A 13,542-nucleotide genomic window follows, 5' to 3' on the forward strand; every position below is an offset into this window, starting at 1 on the left:
GAACCTTCACCCCAAGAAGGTCCTGCTCTCCTACCCTGTGTGGTTTCTTCCCTTCTGCCAGCCCACGTATTTGCATTGGTATGTGGTGAGCTGGATCAGGGAACGTGCCAGGCTGAAAATGAACCTTTTATGGGTTAATCTTCAACTTTGAGCACTGAGATGAAGGTGAATCACCAGTGCTTGGGATCTCTGATATTCAAGCTGAAGTATGAGGCATTGGGCACCCATGCTGGCCATTGTCATTTTGTGTTCCTAGTCAGTGCACCTCTCTTAAATTCTCAACAAATAGCATCGTGCTATTGCTGATTGTTATTATTGTTGTTACTGTTTTTCCAGAGAAGGTTCATCAGGAATAAGACACTACCACATAAAAGAAACAGTGACGTCACCAAAGCAATACTACCTCGCAGAAAAACATCTCTTTAATTCCATTCCAGAAATAATTGATTATCACAGACATAATGCAGCAGGTAGACAACTTGGATTTTTTCTGTTACTTACTGTCAATTTGAAAAGGAGTGTGACGTGTTTTAGGGTTTTAATGGAATAAAACCCTAAAACCGAATTTTTCTCAGGAAAGTCACGAGACGCTGGATTTTCACACTTTTTTCAATATAGGCAGGTTTGTTGTTTTTTTTTAAAACAGAAAGGCTTTTTGTGTGTGTGTATGTATGTATATATATAAAAATAAATGTATGTTACAGCTATTAATCTGATACTCTGGAGACAGTATAAAGTGAGGGGAAAAAGCATTCATTTAGCTCCACATAGTGTCCCTATCAGCTGCCAGTAACCCACAGCAGGTGTAGAGGGATGGTACTTCCCCAGAATAGTCTGCAGGCACTAGCTTTTTACCTACTGATCACCACTGCTTAAAATGATCTAACCTTCCCAGTGAGCAAACAGATGAGGAGAACGGTAATGTAGTGTTCAGTAAATCCCTAGAGATGTGTCTTTGTAAAGGTTAGACACTTTGGATCTGTGGCTGATGGCTGATGCTGGTGTCTGCCCACTGTACAATGGGGAGAATTTAGGAATTGGGTTCAAGGCACAGATACTAATATAGTTTGTTGTTTTGTTTGTTTTTTTTTTTTTCAAGTCCGGTCTGTACATAAATTTTCTTTATGAGCTGTAGTTTCCAGATCTTTATATCAAATTCTTATGACCTAGCATTTCCTGTTGATATTATGGCAAACGCCTTTATAGAAAATATGCTCCAAAACCGTAACCTGCTTTTCATTTATTTTAGCTGATTTGACTACTTCTTTTTAACTGCTTCATTCCTTTTGTCACATCAAGTTCTGACAAGTACTTAGGAGAATATTTAGCTAGCATGCAGCGTTTATTTATATATATAAAATCCCTGTGTGAAGCTGGTGGGATTTATATGTGCAAAACAGAAATGACCAAAAGTAACATTGTGACTTCTAGATAATCTTTCTGATCTGATTTATGAAGGGGGTCCTCAGCCTTTATTGGGCTGAGCATAACTAAGCGTAACTGTAAAGCACAAATATGTATGCGTATATCTGTATTCCTCTCACCAGTAAGGAAGATGTAACAAGTTAGATGCAGTGAGTGTTCCTATGTACCTCTCATAGCAACTTTGAATAGTCAAAATAATAGCAGAAAATATGGCCAAAGCTATATATAGTAAGCTTATTGTTAATCAGTGTTGAATTTGGAGTGAGCAAGTGGCTGACTTGCTGCCTGGTGCTATTTCAGAAGTTAATTCTTGAATTATCATTGAATCTCAGGTCTTGTTACCAGGCTGCGTTACCCAGTGACCCCAAAGAAGATGACAGCACCAACAACAGCCGGATTCAGCTATGGTAATGGCATGTTATATTCATGTATACGTATATTTTCTAATGATTTTCTGTATGTTAAGATGCTACAATATTTTCTAAAAACTTTTGAAGACTTACTTTTGTACTGTGATTTGCTATGCTAACTTACATGGGTCCAAGTTGTACCTTTGAGACCCTTGAAAAGAGGATTGGCATGCCAAGGCATCATGGCTGGTGGTATGCATGTGGTGCCAAGGGCAGAAGTGAGGAGAGGCATAACATGTCATTGGTGCTTCAGGGGAATTTGGCATCTTCTTCCATGCTTTTGTGGGCACCTTGAGCTCTGCCTTTGGCTCCTTCACAGGCCTCCAGACTTCTGACTCAGTCTTGGCCCTTTGATCTTAGTGGAGAGGTTACTTTTTTCTATACATAAATTTGGAATAACCTGTTTTAAGCATTGTGCATCAGGTGATGTGAGCAGCTTCTACGCATTGGCACAACTTTCTATGATGGCAGCTTGTTGAAGTCAAGTCTGATAATACCGGTATGTAGTTACTGGCCTCAGGAAAGCTTGAGTTTTGCCTTCTGTGTTGTTCAGAAGCTGCTTGAAAGTCATGTCTGCTTAAAGGTTTTTTGATTCTTGAGGTACAGCAGGGTTTAGTTTTTAAGTTAATTCTAAGACATTTTCTCCCTAAATTCCTTAGGTCGCTAGTAATCCAGTTTCCCTTCCCTCTTTCTGATTACCTACCAGTTCAGTTGGTTCCTTAATACAGGAGTCATGGACTCCCATTTGGTTTGTTTTACAGAAAAATGGGAAATTAACCCCTCGGAACTGACATTCATGAGAGAACTGGGGAGTGGTCTGTTTGGTGTAGTGCGCCTGGGGAAATGGAGGGCGCAGTATAAAGTGGCCATCAAGGCAATTCGGGAAGGTGCGATGTATGAAGAGGATTTCATTGAAGAAGCCAAAGTAATGATGTGAGTTGTGTGCTTGGCACTTCGATTTCCAGTTCTAGGCCTCTGATGCCATATACTGATTATAAATTAAACACTTAGGGCAGGTGGTGTTCTTGCAGTTTTGTGGTGTGGAGAACTGGGTGGAGGAAACAATGTCAACATGATCTCAATCTTTTCAGGAAGCTAACGCATCCTAAATTGGTTCAGCTGTATGGTGTGTGCACGCAACAGAGACCTATTTACATCGTGACAGAGTTTATGGAGCATGGCTGCCTCCTCAATTACTTGAGGAAAAAACGGGGAGTTTTGAGTAAAGATGTCCTGCTCACTATGTGCCAAGATGTATGCGAGGGAATGGAGTACCTGGAGAGAAACAGCTTTATCCACAGAGACCTGGTAACATCCCGTTAAGCAATACAATCCTTTGAAATTCTGATTTTTGAACTTAGCCATTCCTTCTTTGAACAGCCTATTTGTAAATAACTGCTTTTGTTCTTGCAGGAAACTATATGTAACTGAAGTGGGCTCTTCGGGGTCTAATCAAGTCTCTAAAACTGCTGTGTACAGAAAATGAGAAGAGGTTTCTCTCTCCCAAGAAAATGGAATAAAACCTCTCTGAAATTTTTATAAAGAGATAATGGCTATTTGCACTGATACAATAGCATATCTCTGTTATGTATTGGTGCCATTTTCACCACTCATGAATCCCTTGAGAAGTTTTTTGGGTGATATTTTAAAAAATGGTTTAATTTTCAAAACAGTATCACTTTTTATAATGAGAATACAGAACTGAACTTGGTAAAATAATCAACTTATTAAGCAATGAGGACAAAGCACTTATTGGACTGTTGTAATTTGTCTGCAAGTGACTGCACATTTTTCATACAACTCTAAAACATTCTGCTTGCAGGCTGCCAGGAACTGCTTGGTGAGTGACTCAGGAGTGGTCAAAGTATCAGATTTTGGAATGACAAGGTATGGCTGGATGTGCAAACACACTTGTGGGGATTTAGGAAATGTACTTAGCCATAAGGCAATATGTGCCTAGCAAAATTACATGGAAAAATTACCTTTTTTGATCTCTCTAGGGAACATCCTTTGGTCACATTTTCCAGTGCCTTTAAAGCCTGTTTGTTCTGTTGTTATGTGTCAATTTTCTTACTAATTCCTGAAAATCAAGACTGTGTCAGTTTGTTCTCTAGAGAATAAGTGTGTCTAGTGGTTACTGTGAAGAGGCCTGTCTTTGAACTTACTCTATGGTCTGATTGATCTTCTATTACGAACTTTCTATTCGCATCTGTGGAAATCTTACAAATATTAATCTTGCAGTGATGCAGAAAGCATGTTAGAGCTTGTTTCTTGGACAGCAGAGCTCATGCTGTAGTGATAATAGTTGTTAATCTGTATTTTGGTAAATAAATGATAAAAAGAGGCTGTTTGGAAAGCCACTTGGGGTAGACGGTTCAGAGTTGCATCTTGCTAGCCAAAGTGCTGGGAGATGCCAAGACCTGGTGAGGGGTTAATTTACTGCCCTTAGTAGCACCGAAGGGTGCTGCATCAGGTGGGTGATGTGTGGATGAGGCAGGGAGTGAGAAGCGGGGATTACAAAGATGTTGGGCACCACGGTCTCAGCATGTTCTTCTGGGCTTTTGCCACCTTTCTGTGCTGCTGAGTTTGTATGACCCCTGACATCTGAATTCAGACTGGCCAGTGAAAAGCAGAGCAAGAAATTAATGCTTTTGTGTTATTTTCTCTTGTAATAGAGACATGTAACTTGCAGGAAGTCTGTGTTGTATAGCTAATAATCACAAGAGAAGACTCTGAGGTCTGAGAAAAATGAACTGGGTCTTGACTGAAACCTTAGTACTGCCCCAGAGAAGTTATTTTTGTTGTGGGATGGGAACAGTCATGGCCAGTAGGTGGCAATAGGAGCTTCTAATATCCAAATCTAAACTGCATTTTGCAGGCTTGGAGACCGACTGAAGGTTTGTTTTTTTTTGGTTTTTTTTTTTCCAGGTATGTCCTTGATGATCAATACACAAGTTCCTCGGGGGCTAAATTTCCTGTGAAATGGTGCCCCCCAGAAGTTTTTAATTACAGCAGATTCAGCAGCAAATCAGATGTCTGGTCATTCGGTATGACGTTCATTATTGAAAGAAAGCACTATTTTTACGTTTTATCAGTAGCAGTTAAACTCCAGTTATTGGGAAGGATTCAGTCAGCTGAAAAGCAGCTCAGAGAAACCATTTGCCGTGGTTTCATGCTTGCATAAAGTTCTGCAGGAACCTTTTCTAACTGTCATTCACTAAAATCCGTGCTACTAGAATAAAGTTGTTTTTTCAGCGGTGATATATGTGAACACTTTATAAAATAATGATCTCAAGCTGTTTACCTATTAGAAACCCTGAGCCCAGAGCTCAAAATAAACATATTTTTAAGAAGGTATTTACTTATTGCTTTAATTTTTTTATCTTCCTGTTTTTAGGTGTTTTAATGTGGGAAGTATTTACAGAAGGAAAAATGCCCTTTGAAAAAAGCTCCAACTATGAAGTAGTAACAATGGTTAGCCAAGGACATCGTTTGTATCGTCCTAAACTAGCCTGTAAGCAGGTGTATGAAATGATGATGATGTGCTGGCAGGAGGTATGTACTCTCTTATTTATTTGTCTTTGAATTGAAAAAAGGCTAATCTAACGAGAGAAACTAGTCTCTATTGCAGCATTCTGACTGTATCCATGCTCTCTTAGCTGTTCATGTGTTTATCGCTAAGACAGAGATCTCCTCCTGGTTTGCAAGTGAACTAGAGGTGCAATAACAAAAACAACCAAGGAAATCTATATGAAATAAATGGACTGTCAGATTAAGTGTGCAAAAGCATTTAGTAACAAAATGAAGTAATTGCTAAATCGGTGCTAGTCACGTTTATATTTGCATATGAATTGTGCTAGTAAAAAAATTCAGTCAACAGTCCAGAGGTGAAGAATCTGATTTTTGCATTGCTTTAGTTTGTTAATCATTATAGAAACGTGCCAGAATGACTGAAAATATTTTCAAAGGAATGCTTCATTACCTGATCATAAATTGTATAGGAAATAAAGACTGACTTGCAGTTGACTCTAAATACAAATCCCAAAATCTATAAAGAAAGATAAAAATATACTGTACTTTTAATCCTGTTAATGGTCCTAACTTGGAATGATACTCACTGTACAGTTTTCAGAGGTCAGACCTCTCAGACTTTTTGCTTTTAATACTATAAAAATTTTATGCTGATTTAGTTGATCAAGTATTAAATTCGGGTTTGCAAGTCTAAGAGCATAGGTGCGTTTAATGAGGTGCCTCTGCTTTTGAGAGAGCAGTCGAGGAAACCAAGAATGGAAAGAGCTACATGACTTATTTCTAGTTAGTTTTTGTCAGAGGGGTGCTGGGGAAAAACTGCTCTTTTCCCATCATAAAGCTGATGTACCGTCTGACCTTTGTCTTCTCCTCAAAGGTGCTGAAACAGAGAACAATTAGCCATCAAGCCACCTGGTGGAGATCTCAAAGTTACAAACCAGTTGGTTTATGCCGACAAAAATATGATAAAAAACCAACAGTGCCCTGAAGGGCCATGGAATGACAGTATCTGTAGTTCAAAAAAAGCTGTTCACAGGAGACAGGAAACTACAGATACTTAATTTTTTTTTTTTTTTGTACTTGGTAACCAGCTTGAAATAGTCATTAAAATGGAATAATGAATTACCTGAAAGATCATGATATTTATTAATGTTTTTGAATATTAATATGTATTTACAGGAATTATTTAGCATCGATGACTTGATTAAACAATACTGATTTCATCAAGGGTTATTAACAATAAAATCATAGAATCATAGAATGGTTTGGGTTATAAGGGACCTTAAAGCTTGCCTAGTTCCAAGCCTGCTGCTATGGGCAGGAGCACCTCATGCTAGACCATGTTGGCCAAGGCTCTGTGCAACCCAGCCTTGATCACCGCCAGGGATGGAGTATTTACTGCTTCTTTGGGCAACCAATTCCAGTGGCTCACCACCCTCACAGTAACAAACTTCTTCCTTATATCTATCATGAACTTCCCCTGTTTAAGTTTTAACCCATCACCTCTTGTCCTATCACTACAGTCCCTAATGAAGAGTCCCTCCCTAGCATCCCTATAGGCCCCCTTCAGATACTGGAAGGCTGCTATGAGGTCTCCACGCAGCCTTCTCTTCTCCAGGCTGAACAGCCCCAACTTTCTCAGCCTATCTTCATACGGGAGGTGCTCCAGTCCCCTGATCATCCTCGTGGCCCTCCCCTGGACTTGCTCCAGCAGTTCCATGTCCTTTTTATGCTGAGGACACCAGAACTGCACACAATACTCCAAGTGAGGTCTCATGAGAGCAGAGCAGAGGGGCAGGATCACCTCCTTCGACCTGCTGGTCACACTCCTTTTGATGCAGCCCAGGATACGGTTGGCTTTCTGGGCTGCAAGCACACACTGCTGGCTCATGTTCATTTTCTCATCGACCAACACCCCAAGTCCTTCTCGGCAGGGCTGCTCTGAATCTCTTCTCTGCCCAACCTGTAGCTGTGCCTGGGATTGCTCCGACTCAGGTGCAGGACCTTGCACTTGGCTTGGTTAAACTTCATGAGGTTGGCATCAACCCACCTCACAAGCGTGTCGAGGTCCCTCTGGATGGCATTCCTTCCCTCCAGCATATCAACCAAACCTCACAGCTTGGTGTCATCGGCAGTCTAAATCTAAATCTAAAGCAGTCATCACATGGGAGAGGAAGAATCTTTGTGAATCACAAGCAGGATACAAGTAATGACGACATAATATCAATCTTTGTCATAAAATATTATTAACTGTAGATACATCAGTCCTCATTTAACAAATTTATTAATGTAGAGGGAAGTGAATACTGAAGTTTCAAAATTCAGCAGGTGATACAAACGTAAAGAGGTTGGTAAATGGAGGAAAAGTGCAGGTTACCTGTATTCAGAGAATAACTGTTTCAGCAAGGTCAACGAAGAGACTAAGTTGAGAGACAAAACAAACAGGATGTTATAACAAATAAGGAACTCCGGAAAATGAAGTAGATGAAGGATGCTGTTGCACAAGTTTATTACACAGTTTCAGAGCCAAAAAAATAATGTTGAAGAGGCCTCAGAGAATGACACTCAGAATCCTTAGGAGCATGAACAACTTGCATAATGAAAGATTGGAGCAGTTCACTGGGGGGAGGTGGGGATAGAGAAGAAAAATGCAAAAGCATTGCCCTGTGCAAAACGATGAATTATGTGAAGGGTGCAGTCCAGCAATGCTTATTTATGCTTTTTCAGAGCATAAAAAAAGTGATGCTTACTGAGATAGCGACACATCCATAATCCACACAAGATATTTTTGCTTGTCACGTTTAATGAACAGTAAATTAATTGCCACAGGAATGATATCAAGACCAATAATTTAGCAAAATCCACACAACTTTATTGCTTTGTGATCACAGCTGTGCATGCTTTTTATTTTTAGAAACCAGAGGGACGCCCAACGTTTGAAGAGTTGCTTCACACAATCATTGACATTGCAGAGGGCGAAGATGCTTTCTGAAAAAACACAGCAGCAGCACAAGTACAGGAAAGAAGCCTCTTTCCAGAGATGTGGCTTCACCATTTCTTTTTGAAGGCTTGATCCTGTGAGCTGCTGAACGCTGCTAAATAGTGTGGAGAATCTCCAGCATCTGATCCACTCCAGTACAATGAGGGTTTTACATGATGTTGGGAAATGAGCAAAGTCTCTTCAGCAATAGTAGCAGTTTCTATTTTCTCTGGGAAACCACACAGCTGGAAAGTTGAGCTCTTCATGGAGGAAGAGAGAATGTGGCCAAAGCCCAGGAGCCTAATTTGCATTTAGTTGGGTTTGTGTACATACAGTCCACATTTCTGAGTTTCTCTTTACGCAGGCAGTAGTATTAATAGTGATTTGCATGCTTAAAAACTGAAGGCATCTATAAATGGCTATTTACTGACATTGAAATGTTTCCAGAGATTCTCCAGAAACATTATTTTTCTTGGCTGATAGGTGGTTTATGTCACGTCAAGAACACAAAATGTGCCTCTTTCATTTGCACAGTAGGTTGTTAAAAGCATAGTATTCAGTTTAGTCTAGCACTCAAAAAAACTTTGCTTCAGGATGGAGCTGTGTGTGCCCCATGCCATTCTAGGCTGTTTGGTCAACCAGAGGCCTCCTGTGGTTAGTCTTGATGTTACTTATGAGAAGTAAGTCCAAGATTCAGCAAAAACTGACTGTCAGTGTACCAAAGTACCTTCTTTTACATTAATTATGAAGTAATTTATATGCTGTATGTATGTAAATATATAAACTCCATGCCTTTATTTATGTAAAGTGTGTTTTTTCTCTTGAAATTTTCAATCACAAGTTTGTCTTACCTTCACTAACATGCCCAACTAAATATGTGAGGTTGCAAATGAAAGTAAACTTTCAGCTGTATTTAAGAAGGTCTCTTCTTTCTGTCTGTCATGTACATACAGTGATCTAGCATTTTTGTTCTTAACAGAAAATGTCATACTACGTGTGTGTATATAAATAAAATGAAAGTCTGGAACCAACTAATGAGCTGCCAGTCATTTGCTGTTAGTGCATCGTAAGTCACACTCATTGTTTATGTGAATACAGTGTTTTGATAGTCCATTTACATATGTGTGTATGTAGACTCTATATTAAATATATATGTAGAAGTATGAATGTATATTTGAATTAAGTTGGCCATGATGAAGTGTTCAGTGGAGAAATGCCTGAACTCTCTCTAGAAGTTACATATCCTGTATGTACATAACCCTGTATGTAACATACCCTGTTCGCTCTGCTACAGGCTTATGCCTCCACAGTCTTGCTGAAGCCTGCTTCAATTAATCTAACTTTGTACCAGGGGATATGAGGAGTATTTGCACTTCAGTTTTGCTGCAGCCACCTCCTAAGTAAGTCTATTACATATTTTCTTTTTCTTTTGTTACTTATGCTGTTGTACCATGTATAATAGAAAATACACTGTGCAAAACTGAGGCTTTGGGGTGGTTTTTTTTTTTGTTTTCCTTTGCAACTAGGCAAAGAGAAGTATGGTGAAATATGCTTCTAATCAAACTGTTAAAGGCAACTACAGTTAGCTTAATACCTTCCAACAAAATTGCATTTGAGCGTTTCTGTAGTCAGTTTTGGAAATTTGGAGAACCAAATGCTGTGATTTACATCTGCTATATTCCCCCCCCCCCCCCTTTTTTTAGTGTAATAATTAGCCCTACTGATTGCAGTTTAAGAACTTGGCTGTGTAAAACGTGCTGAACACCAGGAAGCAGGCACCTTTTCACATCCTAGTCTGCAGCTTTTTTTTTTTTAATTTAATAAAAGTAAGTAGGCGGGGTCAAGCAGTATTTGTGGTTCACCATGTTTTATATCAGAGCGAGGAGCTCAGGGCTGTTTTACTGGCACAGCTGATGAAGAGAGGTTTGCATTTTGATTTGAATATAAGTGGACAACCAAACATGATTCTTTCTACCTGTAAGTAAACTGGGCTGTGTATTTTGATTTTTTGCAGTTTTGTTTTGTGCAACAGCGATGTACTTATCAAGTGAGCTATTTAAATATTGCCATAAAAGTACCAACCAGCTTTCTCTTTGCTGCTCAGGTGATCTCTGTTCAGAGTTCTCATCTCGTCTTTCAAAACTGTTGCAGAAATACGAATCCATTGTATGATGGATTTGGCAATGCATTTACTTTTACATACAGATAGGGAGAGAGTCCTATGTACTGTCTTAAAACCCTATACGTCATAGACATAAAATAAAAAGTTAAGTAGAGCTAGAGCTGTCTTTTCTCCAGAGCAGAGTAAGCTCACAGGAAAGACAATAAGCCTTAGCTTATTGAAAGCTTGTTTTTTCAAGTGTTTTTAGAAGCAAATTATGTATGTCTTTCTACTATATTATCATTTTTCTTAGTGCTGTTGAAAACTGACAGACATACCAGATTAGGAAGCATACCATATATTACAGTAATGATCTGTGTTTCATTGGTGAGGCTGAGTTTGCAGTGTTGAACACAGTAAACCTGCCCCACTGCAAGAGCAAGAGCTGCTTGCAGAACGTGCTAGAAGACTGAATCTCAGACGTGGACTACAGTGCTTTCAAAATTAGTAGTGCTTTGAGAAAAGGTGGATTCGAAAACAAAACCAAGCCAAGAAATATATGAAATAATAAAATGAGAAAATGCAAATTATAAAAATTGATTTTGAACTTGTTGCTTTTAACTTTGGTATTACTTCTCCAAGGCTGCGAATTAGAGTATTATAACTGAAGATAGGAGGAAGATTGCACATGTAAAGGTGGGTTAATTGGCCAACTATACAGACATTTATCAAACCAAAGCTTGTTGCTGGGTGTTGTGGAACTTTATCAGGCCACTTATTGTCAGTAGTAGACCATCTCAAAGGACGTGAGTGTTTTCACTATGTTGTCTTTGTTTTTGCGGGACTATCTTTCAGCTTCTCAAGCAAATGGCTGTTCTTGATAGCTGAACAATCTTATTCTTCTTCCTCTAACATTCCATCTGCTCTATTGTGCACAGATAAATTTGTTTTCAGGCTTCAAGTTGGTTATCAAAATGTCAGTTGCAAATTTTAGGCTGAGTATTCATCAGGCTAGCTTCAACACCAGTTTCCTAGTACTTCCACTTCATCCACACGTTTCTCTTCCCCTGATCTCTTGTTTCAAATCTGTGCATGATAAAAGGTCTGATTTTTGGACATCATACTTAACAAGGGCCTTGTGGTAGTGTTGGGATTCATATTTGTTAATCTCTCACCAGGGAGATAACATGACACAGTTTTAAAAACAAGTGTCTTCCTCCTAATATAATCACTTCCAGAAAGACAGACATGAGCAGTGACATGGGCTCCGTTTTTCATTTGTGTAAATTATTTGTAGAGTTGGCTGAACTTTGCCTGAAGTTGTGAGCTTTCATCCAAAATGGGAGAAATTGCATTCTCCGCGCAGCTGAAGAAGGTATCTGTCAAAGTCTAGATTCAGCAGCTCAAATACTCATCTTGTTTGATTGAAACCTGGGTTATAAGCTACTAATTTTAATTGCACCACCATTACCTACCCTGAGGATCAAAATAAAATGTGTAGCTTATGTTTTGATAGAACTCAAAGAAATGTGGCCTGAAAGGTTTAGTGGGGCTGTGGATGCTGGAGAAACCTTCCTTCTTGTGAATTTAAAAGAATCAAGATGTGAATTTTTGGTAAAATCTTTTGTTAGGTAGGAAACAGAAAAGTGGGACTTGGAAATAATCACAGGTCCACAAGTACTTTGTTTTAACAGACTTCAAAATGATTTTACTGTTAAAAATTATGGAACAGATCTTTCTGTTGGCTTATATTTCTTTTCTGTGTCCTGTCGAAATGGTCTGTTATTCATAGCATGGTAAATCTTATTGGTGTCTCGGTTCTCTTCAAAATACAGAATCCAAAATGTGATTTCCTTGCTGAAGCACAACTCTCACTGATAAATCTTTAATTTATGAACTCTTTAATGTGGTTACTTGAGATAGAGTCAAGGCTTTATAATACTATGTGTGATTATAACACCTTTTGACAAATCCAGTGTTTTGCTTAAGAAAAAATATTCTTGGTCCAAAATTGAAGGAAATCAGATAGAATAGTTCCATTGATATCAGTCACTTGAGGTAGAGTGAAGTAGAAAGGAAAACCAAGAAGAAATATTTAAAACAACAAGTAAATTCTAAGAGTCTATTTTCATTTTTTTTAACTTTAAAATATAGTGCTTCTTTGTATTAAAATACAAGTTATTATTATTATTTCTTAGCTCATCTGATGGCTGTTGAATAGAAGAAAAAGGAAGGAAAAGCCCAAGTCACAGGAAGGGTGTGTGTAGCTGTGAGAAGCTTCAGGCAGGAAATGCAGGTTTCCTGTAGCTCTGCAGTGAGCATTACTGTGGCACCTGGAGGCAGCCCTCAGTGTAGGCATCTTCCTTGGCTGCTAGGAGAAGGTCAAGATATGAACCAGTCTAATCAAGTTATTCATCTAGTGTATCGAAGCTTTCACCATTTGTAGTGTTGGCCAAGTCCTTCTAAAACAGCATCACAGAGCAGCTTTGGGTCTTTCTGTAATGACTAAATATTTAATATTTGGGATATTTTAAAAAACATCTCACATTCATTTATTTTTAGCCCAGTAAAGTGGGTGTCAAACACTAGAAGTGTCCATTAATGGAGCAAGTCTCAAATTCACTGAAGGCAGAAAGGATCCCTGAGTTTATGCTATACATTGATTCAAATTGCTGGGCTCATAAAGAAAAGCCAGACAATCACATGTCCGTAACACCAGTCTGAACCTCTGACTTTCATGGTAACAGTCACATCTTTAAAATCTTATTGAAGATCATTCTAGCATTACATTGAATCTCTGCAGTGCTGCTTTGAAATATTTCTGCTAAGTGCTCTATAAGGACTGCAAGTTATCTAATGAGTTAATTAATGAATCTAATGAGTTAATTAATGAATTAAATAGACTAGATGGTTTAATCAGAAGAAAAAGATGAGCTTTCAAGTTTCATGTTCTTTCCACTGTTAGTCATATTCCAAATCACTAACTATAAACACCAGTTGAACTTCCTGGCACTGGCTCAAGTAAAAGAAACTCAAGAATTTTTTCCACCATGGTGCTCACTGTTTATGAAACAGTTTTAGACAGGTGAGGAACAGTT

General features: G+C 38.7%; 1 protein-coding gene across 3 annotated transcripts in view; it reads left to right on the forward strand.

The window, feature by feature from the left end:
* TEC (tec protein tyrosine kinase) overlaps positions 1-9,374 on the forward strand; it is a 49,638-nt gene extending 40,264 nt beyond the window's left edge. For all 3 annotated transcript variants that reach the window (XM_062607553.1, XM_062607563.1, XM_062607572.1), the window contains 8 exons: positions 337-470; positions 1,758-1,832; positions 2,597-2,768; positions 2,927-3,143; positions 3,658-3,722; positions 4,764-4,882; positions 5,233-5,390; positions 8,278-9,374. In XM_062607553.1, coding sequence (XP_062463537.1) covers positions 337-470; positions 1,758-1,832; positions 2,597-2,768; positions 2,927-3,143; positions 3,658-3,722; positions 4,764-4,882; positions 5,233-5,390; positions 8,278-8,355 — 1,018 coding nt within the window. In that variant the 3' untranslated portion in view covers positions 8,356-9,374. The remainder of the gene's footprint in view (positions 1-336; positions 471-1,757; positions 1,833-2,596; positions 2,769-2,926; positions 3,144-3,657; positions 3,723-4,763; positions 4,883-5,232; positions 5,391-8,277) is intronic.
* Positions 9,375-13,542: the final 4,168 nt, after the last annotated feature.

The sequence above is a fragment of the Pezoporus occidentalis genome, unplaced genomic scaffold, assembly GCF_034315485.1.
Source record: "Pezoporus occidentalis ecotype Australia unplaced genomic scaffold, CSIRO_AGI_Poc_V1 ctg1, whole genome shotgun sequence".
NCBI classification, from domain to species: domain Eukaryota; kingdom Metazoa; phylum Chordata; class Aves; order Psittaciformes; family Psittacidae; genus Pezoporus; species Pezoporus occidentalis.